Source organism: Rhinopithecus roxellana, chromosome 5 (assembly GCF_007565055.1).
Source record: "Rhinopithecus roxellana isolate Shanxi Qingling chromosome 5, ASM756505v1, whole genome shotgun sequence".
In the NCBI taxonomy this organism is placed as follows: Eukaryota; Metazoa; Chordata; class Mammalia; order Primates; family Cercopithecidae; genus Rhinopithecus; species Rhinopithecus roxellana.
The window spans coordinates 111,569,458-111,583,125 of record NC_044553.1 but is presented as its reverse complement, the minus strand read 5'-3'; the positions used below and the strand labels follow the sequence as shown (position 1 = coordinate 111,583,125).

The 13,668-nt window shown below is 58.1% G+C and overlaps 1 protein-coding gene across 1 annotated transcript; it reads right to left on the bottom strand.

The window, feature by feature from the left end:
- Nucleotides 1-483: 483 nt before the first annotated feature.
- Nucleotides 484-8,206, bottom strand: LOC104674380 (A disintegrin and metalloproteinase with thrombospondin motifs 7). Its single transcript, XM_030930835.1, is given in 10 exon segments — nucleotides 484-887; nucleotides 890-1,342; nucleotides 2,903-3,023; nucleotides 3,937-4,070; nucleotides 4,400-4,569; nucleotides 5,946-6,088; nucleotides 6,501-6,513; nucleotides 6,515-6,588; nucleotides 7,155-7,492; nucleotides 8,098-8,206. Coding segments are annotated over 10 exon segments (1,959 nt in total).
- Nucleotides 8,207-13,668: the final 5,462 nt, after the last annotated feature.

Sequence of the window (13,668 nt, the reverse complement as noted above, 5' to 3'; positions counted from 1 at the left end):
AGGGGCATGGGTGCGACTGGAGGGCAGGAGGGAGACCGAGGGGTGTGAGGGGAGACTGAGAAGTATGGGAGGAGACGGAGGGGCAGAGGGGAGACCGAGGAGCAGTGGGGAGGACACGGAGGGGCGGAGGGGAGACCGAGGAGCAGTGGGGAGGACACGGAGGGGCGGAGGGGAGACCGAGGAGCAGTGGGGAGGAGACAGACAGAGAGGGGGGACTGAGGAGCATGCGGGGAGACTGAGGGAAATATGGGGAGGAAGAGTTGGAGTTAATGAAATTGCCCTACTTTTTATAACTAGTTCAGGGAAATAAGTCAGGGTGGTGAGGGGCCACTGGACTGGTCTCCAAGACGTAGCAGAAATGCAGGCACAAGACCTGCCGGAGCTGAGCAAGGACACAATCGAGAGGGAGCTGTGTCCACTGGAGGGAGAACGCCAAGAGCTGGAGCACACTGAGCATGCGCCGCAAGCCAGCACCCACCTACCTCATCCATTTACCCTCCCAGTGGGCCTGGGACATGGGGCAGTTGCCAGCCTCATCTCACAGATGGGGAACTGAGGCTCAGAGAAGCCAACTTCCAAACCCGTGGTGGCCCAGCAGTGAGCTGGAAGCTGAAGCCAGCGTCCCTGTCTAGAGACAAAGCCTCTGCTGGCGAGGCTGTGCCTGCCCCACTTCTCACCTCTGCCGCAGGTGACTGTGCACTTGGTCCAGGGCCCACAGTGCCAGGAGAACTCGGGCGGCAGGACCTCGCCGTGGCCGCCTGCCTCCCTGTGGATGGTGTGCTCGTAGCGCACCCCGGGGTTGTTCTCCTGGAACAGCAGCTGGGTGGGCAGGCAGGAGCCTGTGAGCACAAGGTGTCTTCTCCATCCACCCAGTCCTAAAGGAGCCGACCCCAGCCACCTCTGTGAACTGCAGCTACACCACTGGGCCATTTTAAAGATAGGGAAACCAAGGTAGAGGCCACAGCAGGAGGGCCTGGCTCAGAGCCAGGCTCTGTGACTGACCCAGGGCTCACTCCTCCAGGACGAGACCTGCCATGGGGGGTGCTGGGCCTGGGGACTGCGCCTCTGCTCCCCGACCCTGGGCCTCAGGAGGCAGGCACGTGGATCCAGACAGGCTCGTTGGTGGGACCCGGGGACGTGAGGTTCTCCCAGTTGCCCCTGCGTGCGTATGTGAAGGTGGTCCCTGCCACCTGGTAGTCCCCGTTCCACTGGATGGTCCAGCCACCATTGAAGTACTTCTCCGGGTCCTCGCTCCACAGTGCCAGGAAGTTGGCAGCCTTGGCCACCTCCTGGATGCGGATCTCACATGCGCCGGCTGGGATCAGCCCCACGTCCACATACCCTGTCAGCCAAGGGTTGTGCATAGGTTGTGCCCGGGGTGAGAAGGTTGCTTATCCCCCACCCGCTTCCCTCACATCTCTCCCCACTTGCCTCCTCCTGCTGATGCCAAAGATTTTGCCATTAGCTTTAAAGTCTGAGCTCCCAAAATTGCTCAGATGTGTCGTGGGTCACCAAAACCTCACAGAGGTGCCACAGATCCTGACCCCGTGGCCATGCCCCGTCACCCCTCTCTTGAGGACCTAAACTGGTCATCATAAGGCTAGATCCATCCCCTACACTAATTCTCTTTCTAAAAAAACCAAAGTGCCCAGGCCTTTCTCCTGGGACACCCTCCTCATCCCCACACAGCCTGCTTTTATTCGTTCACTTCCGTCACACCCGTCACATGCCAGGCACTACTCTCAGCACTTGTGTAAGTTCATGGGTAATGGCCCTATAGCCTAGGTACTATTGTTATCCCCATTTTACAGATGAGCAGAATGAGGCAGACAGGGATAGTAACGTGCATGAGCGTCCTGCTGGGATATGAGCAGCCCCCAGGGCCAGTGCTTTATCCACCACATTGCACTGGGATGAAATCTAAGCTTCTCAGCCTGGCATTCAAGGCCGCATAGCTGGTCCTGCCTTCTCTTCTTGCCTCCAGGCTCTGGCGCAAGCTCTTCCTCCATTTGGAAGGCCCCTTCCATCACTTCTTCTCTTTTTTTTTTTTTTTTTTTTTTTTTTTTGAGACGGAGTCTTGCTCTGTCCCCCAGGCTGGAGTGCAGTGGCCGGATCTCAGCTCACTGCAAGCTCCGCCTCCCGGGTTTATGCCATTCTCCTGCCTCAGCCTCCCAAGTAGCTGGGACTACAGGCGCCAGCCACCTCGCCCGGCTAGCTTTTTGTATTTTTTAGTAGAGTCGGGGTTTCACCGTGTTAGCCAGGATGGTCTCGAACTCCTGACCTCGTGATCCGCCCGTCTCGGCCTCCCAAAGTGCTGGGATTACAGGCTTGAGCCACCGCGCCCGGCAATCACTTCTGAGTTTTATGATTCAGCTCAACTTCCACCTCCTATAGGAAACTTTCCCTGACTTCCCCAGGCCAGGACCTTCTTCCTCGGTGCTCCCATAGCCCTCTGGGCCTCCCTCCACTGCACTGGTCACACCAGAAGCTTCTGCCCCCTGCAGGACTGAGCGCTTCGCCTGCATGTCCCCATCACCTAGCACACAGTCAGTATTTGAGCAATGCGTGCAAAACAGACCGGAGGTGAGGGCACAGAGCTGGGGGTCTCAGAAGCTTCAGGAGGAGACTACCATTCTTTGAAAGGCCCAGGGGCCACACACAAGCCAGGTTGGCGCTGCCTGGGGTCTCTGGGACAGGAGGACTCCCCATGGGGACAGGTGTCTGCACGTGGACCAGGGGTCCCCTGACTCCTGCAAGAATTCCACCCCAGCAAGGCTTCCCTGCTTAGCCATCTCCAGGCTGGGTGGGGACCACGAGGCCAAGGACAGGGGCCCAGGGGAGATGGGCAAGGGGCCACCAGGTGAAGAGCACATCCCTCCCCGACAGCGGTCCCACCCCATACCCAGGCCCTCGGCCTCTTCGAAGGTCCCAGTCACGGTGTGGCAGGTGGAGCCGTTGCCGTGGCACACACCACAGCAATCCTCCATAGCACCGAAGTCAGTCTCAAAGTCACAGCCCACGTTCTGCAACACACAAGGAGGGGAGGCTTCTGGTGCTGGCGGCCAGCCCTCTGTGGCCCCAGCCCCGGGGGCCAGCCAGGCTCAGGAGGAGAAAGCTGGGAGTGGGGGTCAGGAGGCCTCTCTCTGGTCCTGCCCCACCCCAGCTGTGCCTCTGACCCAGGTGAACTTCTCTACCTCCCTGAGCCTCAGTTTTCTCAGATGTGAGATGGGGAGACCCACCCTTCGCTTAAAGGCATGTCGTGAGCATCACATGAGACAAGAGAAGGAAAAAGTTCTGCAAAGGCCGCGGGCAGGCAGGGGATCTGACGCACCATAGGCTCCTGACCAGCGCGTGCAGGGAATTTCAACGTCAAAGGCACTGGGGGTTGGCACCTCCCTGCTGGTCCTCCTCAGAGCCCAGGCCTTGATACCCCAGAGGCTTAGAGGGCAAGAAGCAGGGACAAGTAGGTGGCTGGGGACATAGGCAAAGAGGAGAGACCATCGTTGTTACTAAAAATAAGAATAGAAATTGTTACCAAATACTGAGCACTATTCTTCGGGGCTCAGAGCCCTTCATGTCACCTGGGCCACCTCATTTAACCCCTTCTGTCAGGGAGCAAACCACTGCCTGGGGTCAGCCAGCCAGCAAGAGGTCAAGTCACTATCTGGGCTTTGGTTTCCTGGCTGGGGCGGTGCTGGTGCAGGCATCCAAGGAGATGCAGGGGGCGAAGCCTGACTGGGAGGGGTCCCCAGTGCCAGGAGGCATAGTAGGGGCTTTGCCTTAGAGGTCATAGAGGGTAGGGGCTGGGAAGTCCAAAGGTAGATCATGAGGAGGGTGGCCTGAGGAGGACCAGGAGGGACCCAGGAGAGAGCCTGGAGCCCACCAGTGGGGCTGGGGACAGCCAGTGCTGGGAGAGCCTCTTCTAACCAGGCACACCTTACAGATGTCGTTGATGCAGAGCTCACTGCTGGCCCAGACCCGGTAGGAGGGGGTGCCATCGACCACAGCGTCCCGCAGCTTCTCGGCAAAGTACTCATTTGAGGGCCGGCAGTGCAGCTTGCAGGGGTTCACTGGGGACCCAAGTAGAAGAGCCATCAGCAGCAGCTGGGGCAGGACTGTGGAGGCCACCAGGAAGAGGAAGACCCCTCTGTGACACACATCCATAGCAGGCTAGAGGCTCCCAAGCAGCACCAAGATGCTGGAGGCTCTGGCTGGGCTGGTAGCTATCTGCAAGGCTGCAGACTGGAGAGCTAGGGGTGAGCAGCAGCCCCAGGGGACATTGGGAGCGGCCCAGGCTTGGGGTGGAGACTGGGCCTCCTGCTTGCATCACAAGGTAACCTTGGACCTACACATCCCCAGCCCTCTGAGCCTCAGTGTCTCCATGGGAGGCAGCACTCACCGTCATTGACCACGGGCACCCATGTGTGCAGCTGGCCCTTGTAGAGCATAACATCAAAGTGGCTGCACTGGACGTGGCGGAAGGAGGGGCGGCCAGCGGGGCAGGCCTGTAGGTTGCAGAGGCGGAAGCGCTTCCGCTCACCCACACAGTATTTGCCTTTGTATTTGGGCCTGTGGGGAGGACCGGGGTGCACCCCAGTGAGGGACTGGTGAATACTATTGCATGGCCACAGCCCAGAGCGAGTGGCTTCCTCCTGCACCCACACCCCGAGATCCCTGCTGCCCAGCTTTGTGCACGCTGCTCTCCTCCCTTGGGCTGCCCACCCTCTGGCCCAGACACACCCTCCCTGTTTGTAAGGACCTGTGGGGAGGTGGCAGTAGGAAGCCTGAGCTCTGCCCCCAACCTGCTGTGTGATCGGGGACAAATCTTCAGCCACCCTCTGGTCCTCAGTTTCCTCCTGTATAAAGTGAGGTTGGGGCTGCCTCTGCAGAAAGCTGTTGAGAAGCTGGGACAAGCTGTAGGCATGACTGGCACTGGCTGGAGGGACTGCTCCAAGTCTCTGACCCATGACACCAGCATCCTAACGAGCCCTTGTGTCCTCAGCCTCCCCCCTGGTGGCAGTACCCCAGCCCGAGTCTAAAGGAAGCGCCCAGGACCCCAGCCAGCTGAGAGGTCTGACCGAGCACAGCTCCTGAAACCCTCTGCATCTAAGCCAGGGTCGCTGGCCCCCACCCAGCTCAGACCTAGAGGCCAGGAGGCAGGAGGGCCACAGGCCAGTCTTGGGTAAGCACAGGGTCCTGGGTGGGGCTGCCTGTGAACCCCATGCCTGCCCCGGGTGGCCTCCTGAAGTGAAGATTAGCCAAGTAGTGCCTCAGGTCTACAGTACCACTGGCCTCTGCGTCTCAGCAGATCTTCACACCCCACCGTTTAGATGGGGAAACAGAGGCCCAGAGAGGTGAAGTCACCTCACCTCAGGCCACCCCTTCAGTGCTGGCCCATCTTCCCAGCTGCCCCCAGTCTCATCTCAGACCCTTGTGCCTCTGAGGCCACCAAGCCTTTCCTGCTGAGTGCCCACTACAGACGAGCTGCAAAACTGAGGGCCTGGCCTGCGTAAACTGCATTTGCCCCGACTACAACTTTACTGGATGGGCACTGCTGTTATATAGACGGGGAAACGGAGGCCCAGAGAAGGGGTGAACAGAGGATTCGAACCCAGAGCCATCTAAGGTCCAGGGCCCATGCTCTTCGCCACTGCTCTCTCCTGCCTCCTTCCAGCCAGCAGCTGCTTTGCCATGTGGCCTCTGATGAGTCTCTCCAGTCTCTGGGCCTCAGTGTCCCCCTCTCTGGAAAGGGGTCAGTAGTAGGAACCCTGTCAGCCCCCAGAACACTCCTTGAAAGTGACTCAAGGTGGCCTGGACACTCGGACTAACCATTATGAGGACACTTCTAAGAGCCAGGGGCTGAGACAGAGCCAAGCTCCTGCAATCGGCTGACTGCTTGGGTCCCTCTGTCCCATTGCCCAGGGCACCCTGGGCCCCACACTCACGTAGGCTGCGTGCACTGCCACTCGGCGCTCTGTACACCCATGCCACAGCTCCGCGAGATGGACCAGGCACTCCAGCCAGACCAGCCACCATCCACGGCCTCGGGCCGGAAGCCCACGGGTACGCACTCTCCATTGAGACACCACTACTGTGACAGATGGAGGTAGAGCCACCCCACCCCCCAGCCTATCATTCATCCTCACCCTAGTGAGAACAAGGTGGGTGGGAAGGCTGCGAAAGGCACAGAGGGGAAGGATGGAAGGTGAGAGAGACTCCCTCACAATCATCACAATCATCTGTGACCCAGGCCACAGGGAGGAGCTGAGCAGGGAGTAAAACAGCCCACGTGCTGACTTAGCTGAAGACACCCTGGGGAATCATGGAATCAAGCCCTGGCCCCAAAGCCTCCGCTTTGCAGATGGGGCCTTGGGCTGTAGAGAGTGCGGGGCTCTGCTAGGAGCACAAGCAAGACTATGAGCCGGGGCTGACCCCAGGGCCCGGTCACAGCAGGTCTGTCCTCTCCAACACCCACCGCTGGGACTGGGGACATCCCCTACCTTATTCTCCCCGGGTGCCGTCCACAGCTGCATCCAGCTTGGAGTGACAGGTGGTCCCCAAAGAGCACCAGAGTGTGTGGCAGACATTCTGCGAGGAGGAGGGCATGGGCCATACCCTCAACCCTCCCAGCGCCACCACCCACCCTGCCCCCTCCCTGTCCCCAAGGGTCCCCTGGGCACCCCTCCACATGGCAGGGGCCCACAGACCGCCAGGGGTCCCTTCTTGTGTGTCTGCTCCCACTTTCCTCCCCAGACCATGCACTCCTCAGAGCGATCCCCAGCTGTCCCCACCTCTCCCGGCCCAGCCCCTCCTCTGGAAACACTCCCGTTAGAAGATCACTTCCGGCAATCTTCTCCGGGATAAATAGACCCTCCCCACTGCGGTCCCTTTTCCCTCTTATGAGCCAGCTCCAGAGAGGCTAAGGGACTTGCCCGAAGTGTCACAGTTCACCCATGGTTAACCCAGAAATCAGTTCTGGGTCTGTGGCCGCCCATCCCTGGCCTCTCCCACAGGCCACTTGATGTCTCACAGTATCACTCGGGAGCGCAGCCCAGGCTGGGTGAGGTTACTCCCAGGCTGGCATCCACGGGCTGGTGAGAGCTGTCCCCTGAGCCCTCCTGCTGGGTCCCCACACCCACACCCGCCCCACTCACATCCATGTCCTCGCAGAAGGCAGAGTAGGCCCCATACTGGAGGCGGCACTGGTGGCTCACATCATAGAGGACGCCAGGCGGCACCGAGGGGAAGTCGATGATGTCCTTGGCAGGAGGGTCGTGCAGGCACAGGCCCCACCCACGGCTAGAGATGGGACAGGAGGATGGAGGGGGTGTAGCCTGTGAGACCCATCGGAGAAGCCTCGGTGGGGCCGGGAGAGGAGGAGAGGTGGGAGGGGCACAGAGCCCTACAGCTGTAGGAAACTCCAGCTTCCCCGCTCGGTTCAGCTGATCCTCCAACCACAGCCAGGAGCACAGGCCCTCCCGGCCTCTCTCATCTCACCTCCTGGGCACTCCAGCTGGTTAAACAACCCCAACCCCAATCCCAGCCCTCTGCACACGCTGCCAGGGCCCTTCCCTCAGAAGGCCTCCTGGACCGCCAAGCCCTCATGTGGCGCTGCTCTCTGACCCTGCAGCCTCCGTCCCTGAGCCCAGACCCTGGAGCCAGGCCTGACAACAATCCAGAGAACATCACATCACAGTCGACACAACAGAGCCTCCGATGGCCCCGCCCAGGCAGAGACCTCGGGTCATCTGTGGAAGGGCGAGGTCTGGAAAGCAGCCACCCCCGGGAGAGAGCCCAGGGCAGCCATGCCTGTCCTGTTCCCCCCACCCCGTGACAGGGCTGGCCTCCAGCCTCTGTCATATACCCTATCTACTCCGGCCTTCCTCCAGCCAGCATTCCCTGGCAGCGGTGGTGGGGAAAATGGCAGACACGAGCAGGCGCCATCTGTGTCCACCACACACTTTTGCTGCTGCGGTGTAGCAAAGACAAGACTGCCCAGACACAACACCACGAGGGAGGGAGCACGAAGGTGGGGAGCCTGAGGAGGGCGGCCCAGGCCCGGCTGGCACCCACTTCTGACCCTGCCTCACTCTGTACAGCCCTCGGCCATGCTATTGTTTCCGGGACCAGTGACCAGCCTGCTGCCCCTGCTGGATCTTAGGCGGACACCACTACGGCTTAGCAGCAGGAGTGCCCTAACCAGCATGCTGACCACCCTGCCTATGGCTCACTGCTGTCCTGGAGGAACTGGAGGAAGGTTTGGGGCCTTCTGGGGGCAGCAGTGGCTGGGGAGAATTGAGCCACGCAGACATGCAGGACTGGGGATGACCCAGGTAGCCACGGCTTGGGCAGAAGCAATGGAGGGAGGCAGGACCCATGGGACCTGGGGCCTCTAGCCAGGCAGGGGAGATGGGGAGGCACAAACCCTCCAGTTCTCCAGTCTGGGTGGCCTCAGGGTAGGTGGTGCCAGGCTAGAGGGCCACGATGAGCATACAGTCCTGACTGGGACAGGCGGGGGGTTGGTTGCACAGGGAAGAAGGGCAAAGATGATGGATCCTGGAGTCCAGCAGGGAGAGAAAGAGATACTCCAAGATATGGAGAGGCTGGGAGAACACGAAAGGGTCTGGAAACAGAGCCAAGACCGCTGAAGGCAGGTGTGGAGAGAGGCTGGGAGGGTAGATCAGACCATGGAATCCCAAAACCCAGATTTCAGAGAAGGGGGCCTGGCAGCTGGGAGAACCAGGGTGGGGTGGGTGGTCTGTGTGGTCTCCTAAGTCCCCTGGCCAATGACAGGCCCCTGGCTCTGCCCAGAGGTGCAGGGAAGAAAGCCAAGGTGACCAGACTTCTACTGAGAACCCTGGAATCCTCCTGGAATCACCCAGACTGCCCATGCTGGCTAGAAACAGACCCTCGAACACGGGCGTTGGCAGATGAGCAGCTGCTGGATGCAGTTCTAGTGCCCAAGACGACCACGTGCCAGGCTGGTCCCGGGTACTGGGGGCATACCCTCTCATTTGCTCCTCACAACATCCCGGGCAGACTCTACCATCATCTCTCCTCATACACTCAGGGCCCATACGTCACTTGCCCTGGGTCACACAAGAGGGACATGATGGCCAGGATCTGAAGCCAGGCCCAGGCTGCCTGCACCAGGCTGTGTCTACTCACTAAGCTGCCCCCAGTGCAGGGCTCCTCCCATTCAGCCACAAGCCTGGCCTCAAATACTTCACCCCAAATACAAATTCAAAACCATGGCAGCCAAGGCCTAGTGGGGAGAAAGGAATGTCCCAAGTGCTCCTGCAGCTTGGGGCTCCCTGAGTCTCCCTGGGCCTGCACCCAGGGCAGAGTGTCAGCAGGGGGGTGGTGGGCTCAGCTGGCCCTGGGCTCCCTCCTTCCCGCTAGCATTCCGTGGCTCCAGGAGGTAGACTGGGGGCTCACCCATCCCAGCCAGGGAGTCCTTTGACCCCGTGGCTGAGGGGTCCAATGCGCCTCATCCCGGCACCAACAGTCCCTGGGCTACAGCCCAGCCCTTCTGTTTCCTGGCTGGCCCAGTGCTGACTCGTTGCTCGTGTGGCTCCTGTGGGCCTGCTGCTGGGCAGCTGAAGCCACAACAACCTCTCAGCCCACCCTGGGTGTGTGGGAGAAGTCGGGAGCATGAGGCGACCCTCACAGAATCCACTGCCAGAATCAGGCCCAGGTGCTGTCTTGGGAGTCAGAAACCCAAGTTCTACTCTTTGCCTGGCTGTAGTTGCTGTGTGGCCTTGGGCCTTCACGTCCTCATCTGCAAGAAGCTGATCCCAAGCTACAGGGGTATAAATAGCAGTGTCTTCTTGGGAAAAATCACACAGGCGGCCGGCAGCCAGCCCTTCCTTCCTCTGGCAGGCTCACCGCCAGCTCCTCTGCGCTGCCGACACACCCAGATCCCCAAACCCGTCAGCCCTTCCCCTCCACGCCCCTCCTTAAGCTAATTATAGCGGGGCTGGGCAGTCCCACAAGAGGTCAGAGCAGACAGTAGATGACTCTGGTCAGAAACCTCACTCTCACCTCGAGACTGCAAAGAGCTGCCCACCACTGACAGGAGAGACCTGTGGGCCCACTCCCCTGGCCACCCCTGGGATCTGGTCATGGAGTCACTGAATGGGGGGTCCATGGGGTGAAGTGAAAGACCCCACATGTGACCCAGCCTGTCTCTCTCCCTGTAGAAATGCTGGCTTCGAGGAAAGCAGGGACCAGGGCCTCCCCTTCTCCCACCCAAGTCCAAGTTGACATCAATGAAATGCTGTGACCTCTGCCCAGGGTCCCTTAAAGCACCTGTCAGCCCGGAAAGGATCTTAGAGTTCTTCAGGTCAACCCTCTTGGACAAGCTCCAGATGCTACCCTCCAGCACCCGCTCCCCGCCACCTCCTCAGGGTTTTTCTGCCCCACCCTACACTCGCGTGGCCCCAGCCTCTGCCCAGCCTGCCCTCCACTTGGCACCCTTCTTCCTCGGGGTGGAAGTCAGCCTTTAGAGGGCAGGCTCCTTCTCCGAGTCACTGTTCCTGACCCCAGGAGGGCTTGGTGCCCCTCTCCCCAGTCCTACAGCCTACACTGATGACTGCGTGCCTCAGTGCCAATCATCCCCAACTGTCATCTCTCCGTCTCCCCCTGGTGTGAGGACCTGCAGGACAGTCACCTGGAGGTCTCTCCTTTACCACGGTCCCCACACACAGAGCCTGATGGACATGGAGTCTGTGGACACAGCAAGAACGAGTCTGGATTCAGCCCTGTGGGTCTACCTGGCTGGATAAGCATCTACGCGCAGGAAGCCAAGGGGCTTCAGGACCAGCCAGGATGAGGGGGTTGTCTGTGAGTGCCTCTGAGATGCCCCCAAGTCCTGGAAACACTGCCTGACCATTTGGCACTTCGGTGAATCTCACTCATTCTGTCCCCCAACCAGCTTGGGTGGGGCCCATCCTCTCTCTCCTGTCCCACCCCCAGCAAGGAGACCAAAGGCTGCAGGCTGGGAGACAGACTGCTGCCACCCTCCCCACCTCCGCACACCCTCTTCCGTCCACCTCCTGGGCCTTGGGAGGGCCCTGCTGCCTGACTCCCAGGATGCAAAGGTGAAAGTGTGGAAAGACCTTGGGAAGATGGGGTTCTTCTTCCTCCCAAACACCCCTCCACTGGTGAGGCATGGATTGCTCTGCTTCTGTCTGGCTCACCCCAGTGCCAAGGCTCTGGGAGGCCACGGCTGGCTCTGACTCTCACCCTGTCCTCCCCCCCTCACCCCAGGCCCCGAGCCAAGTCCCTCAAGCATGCCAGCAGCTGAATGAGGACAGAGACTTGTCTGTCTGTCTGTCCTAGAGCCAGGGTGTTGGGCGGCACCCTGGGTGGGGGCAGCTGGGAACAAGCCCTGGGGTGCTGTGGTGGCAGCTACTATTCTGATTTTCTGAAACCATTCTCTCATTCTCTGCCTCTCTCTGGGGACGGAGACACACCCTCCTCTCCACCTTCAGGCCACTTGCCTGGTTCAAGTCCATCCCATCTATCACTTGGTAACAGTGGAAGGAATAGCAGTGAGCGTGTGTGAAATGCTTACTGCGTGGCAGGCGCGGTGGTCAGCACTGCACGTGTTTTCTCACTTATTCCTCATATCACATGCACAAGGCAGTCCCATCATGATGTCCATTTTTTGAGGCTTAAGGGATAATATAACTTGTCTGCCAACACAGGAAGAAGCCTGGGCCACAATCTAGGTTCTTTTTTTTTCCCCAAGACAGTCTTACTCTGTTGCCCAAGCTGAACTGCCGTGGCGTGATCTTGGTTCACTGCAACTTCCACCTCCCAGGTTCAAGCAGTTATCCTGCCTCAGCCTCCCGAGTAGCTGGGATTGTAGGCATGCACCACCATGTCCAGCTAAATTTTGTATTTTTAGTAGAGATGGGGTTTTACCATGTTGGCCAGGCTGGTCTCAAACTCCTGACCTCAGGGGACCCGCATGCCTCAGTCTCCCAAAGTGCTGGGATTACAGGTGTGAGCCACCATGCCGAGCCAGTCTAGGTCCTTAACCACCAAACAAAAGTCTTCTCTGCTTCCAATCCCAATCCCCACCCCAGTAATCCCTCCTCCACTGGAGGCCAGCCTCCTTGCTCTAACATCCCTAATGGACCTGGTCACATCCCTGCTTAAACCCCACAGTGAGTGGACTTCTAGAAAAACATGGCATATTGAGTAGACAGATTTATCGATGCTCCCTTCCAAAACTCCACTCTGATGACAGTAGAGGAAACAAACAAGGCATAAATCCATAAGGGGTGACGATGGATAATGAAGGATGTCAACAAGATTCTGGAAGCTGGGAAGCAGATGGCCGGGCAGTAGCTGACTTGGTAGAGTGATGAAAACTGAGAGCCAAATGCCTGCAGGGAGGAACCACCCAGGAGAAGCCCGGAAAGGCCTGTTTCCAGGGACCCCTCAAGGCCTTAGGGCCAGGAGGGCTGAGGACAGTGGGCTGAAAGTCTGTAAGAACTGATCAGACCCTAGATACCCTCCCAAACCCTGTGTAGCCAAGTGACGGCCACTTGTCCACCCAGCAGAGGGCTGGGAATCACTCCCTGGAGAGGGTGAACCAAGAGGCTCTGGCCCAGCAACACTGGGCATAGATGAAGACCCAAGGCAGAAGGATCTACAGAGAAAAGAGGACAAGGAAAAGTCTACACATCGAAGGGTAAGAAACACACCAAGCCGGAATGCTGCAGCCTGACATACAGTCTCCCAGGAAAAGTCTAGAGGATTCTTCTCTGGGGAAACTGAATCACTCAGAAAAATGACCTCAGATACTGACATTAGAGGATCTCCCCAAAACAGCCCTATCCAAACCAGTCCTTCTGCAGTGACTTGGAAAAGTCCTGCCTAAGTCCACAAACTGCCCAATTGGTGTCTCTGCATCTCCTTGCTATATATGAAATACTGCCAATGCATTTTAAGAAAACTTTTTTTTGAGACAGAGTTTCTGTTGCCCAGGCTGGAGTACAATGGTGCAATCTCGGTTCACTGCAGCCTCCGCCTCCCGGGTTCAAGCGATTCTCCTGCCTCAGCTTTCTGAGCAGCTGCGATTACAGACACCAGTCACCTGCACTTGGCTAATATTTTGTATATTTTTTAGTAGAGATACAGTTTCACCATGTTGGCCAGGCTGGCCTGCCTCAGCCTCCCAAAGTGCTGGGATTACAGGCATGAGCCACCGCAACTGGCCAAGAAAACTGTTAACATGAAACAAATATTTTTTTAAAAATAACCCAAAGGAAAGAAAAACATTTCAGAGAACAGAAGAAAAAAGTCAAATCCATGTAAGTAATAACCTCACAGAGATAAGAGAACCTACTGTACCCATGAAACAAGAATAGGATCAAAAGGTGCACAGGTTGAGCATGTCCAATCCCAAAATCCAAATGCTCCAAAATCCAAAACTTTTGAGCACTAACATGATGCTCAGAGGAAATGCTCTTTGGAGAACTTCAGATTTTGAGCTTTCAGACTGGGGATTCTGATCTGCTAAGTATAATGCAAATACCACTCACCCCCAAAAAATCCAAAATCTAAAACACTTCTGGTCCCAAGTATTTCAGATACAAGACACTTAATGTGTATTTAGTGAATGAAAAAGTTCAAGAAATTAAAAGTACAATG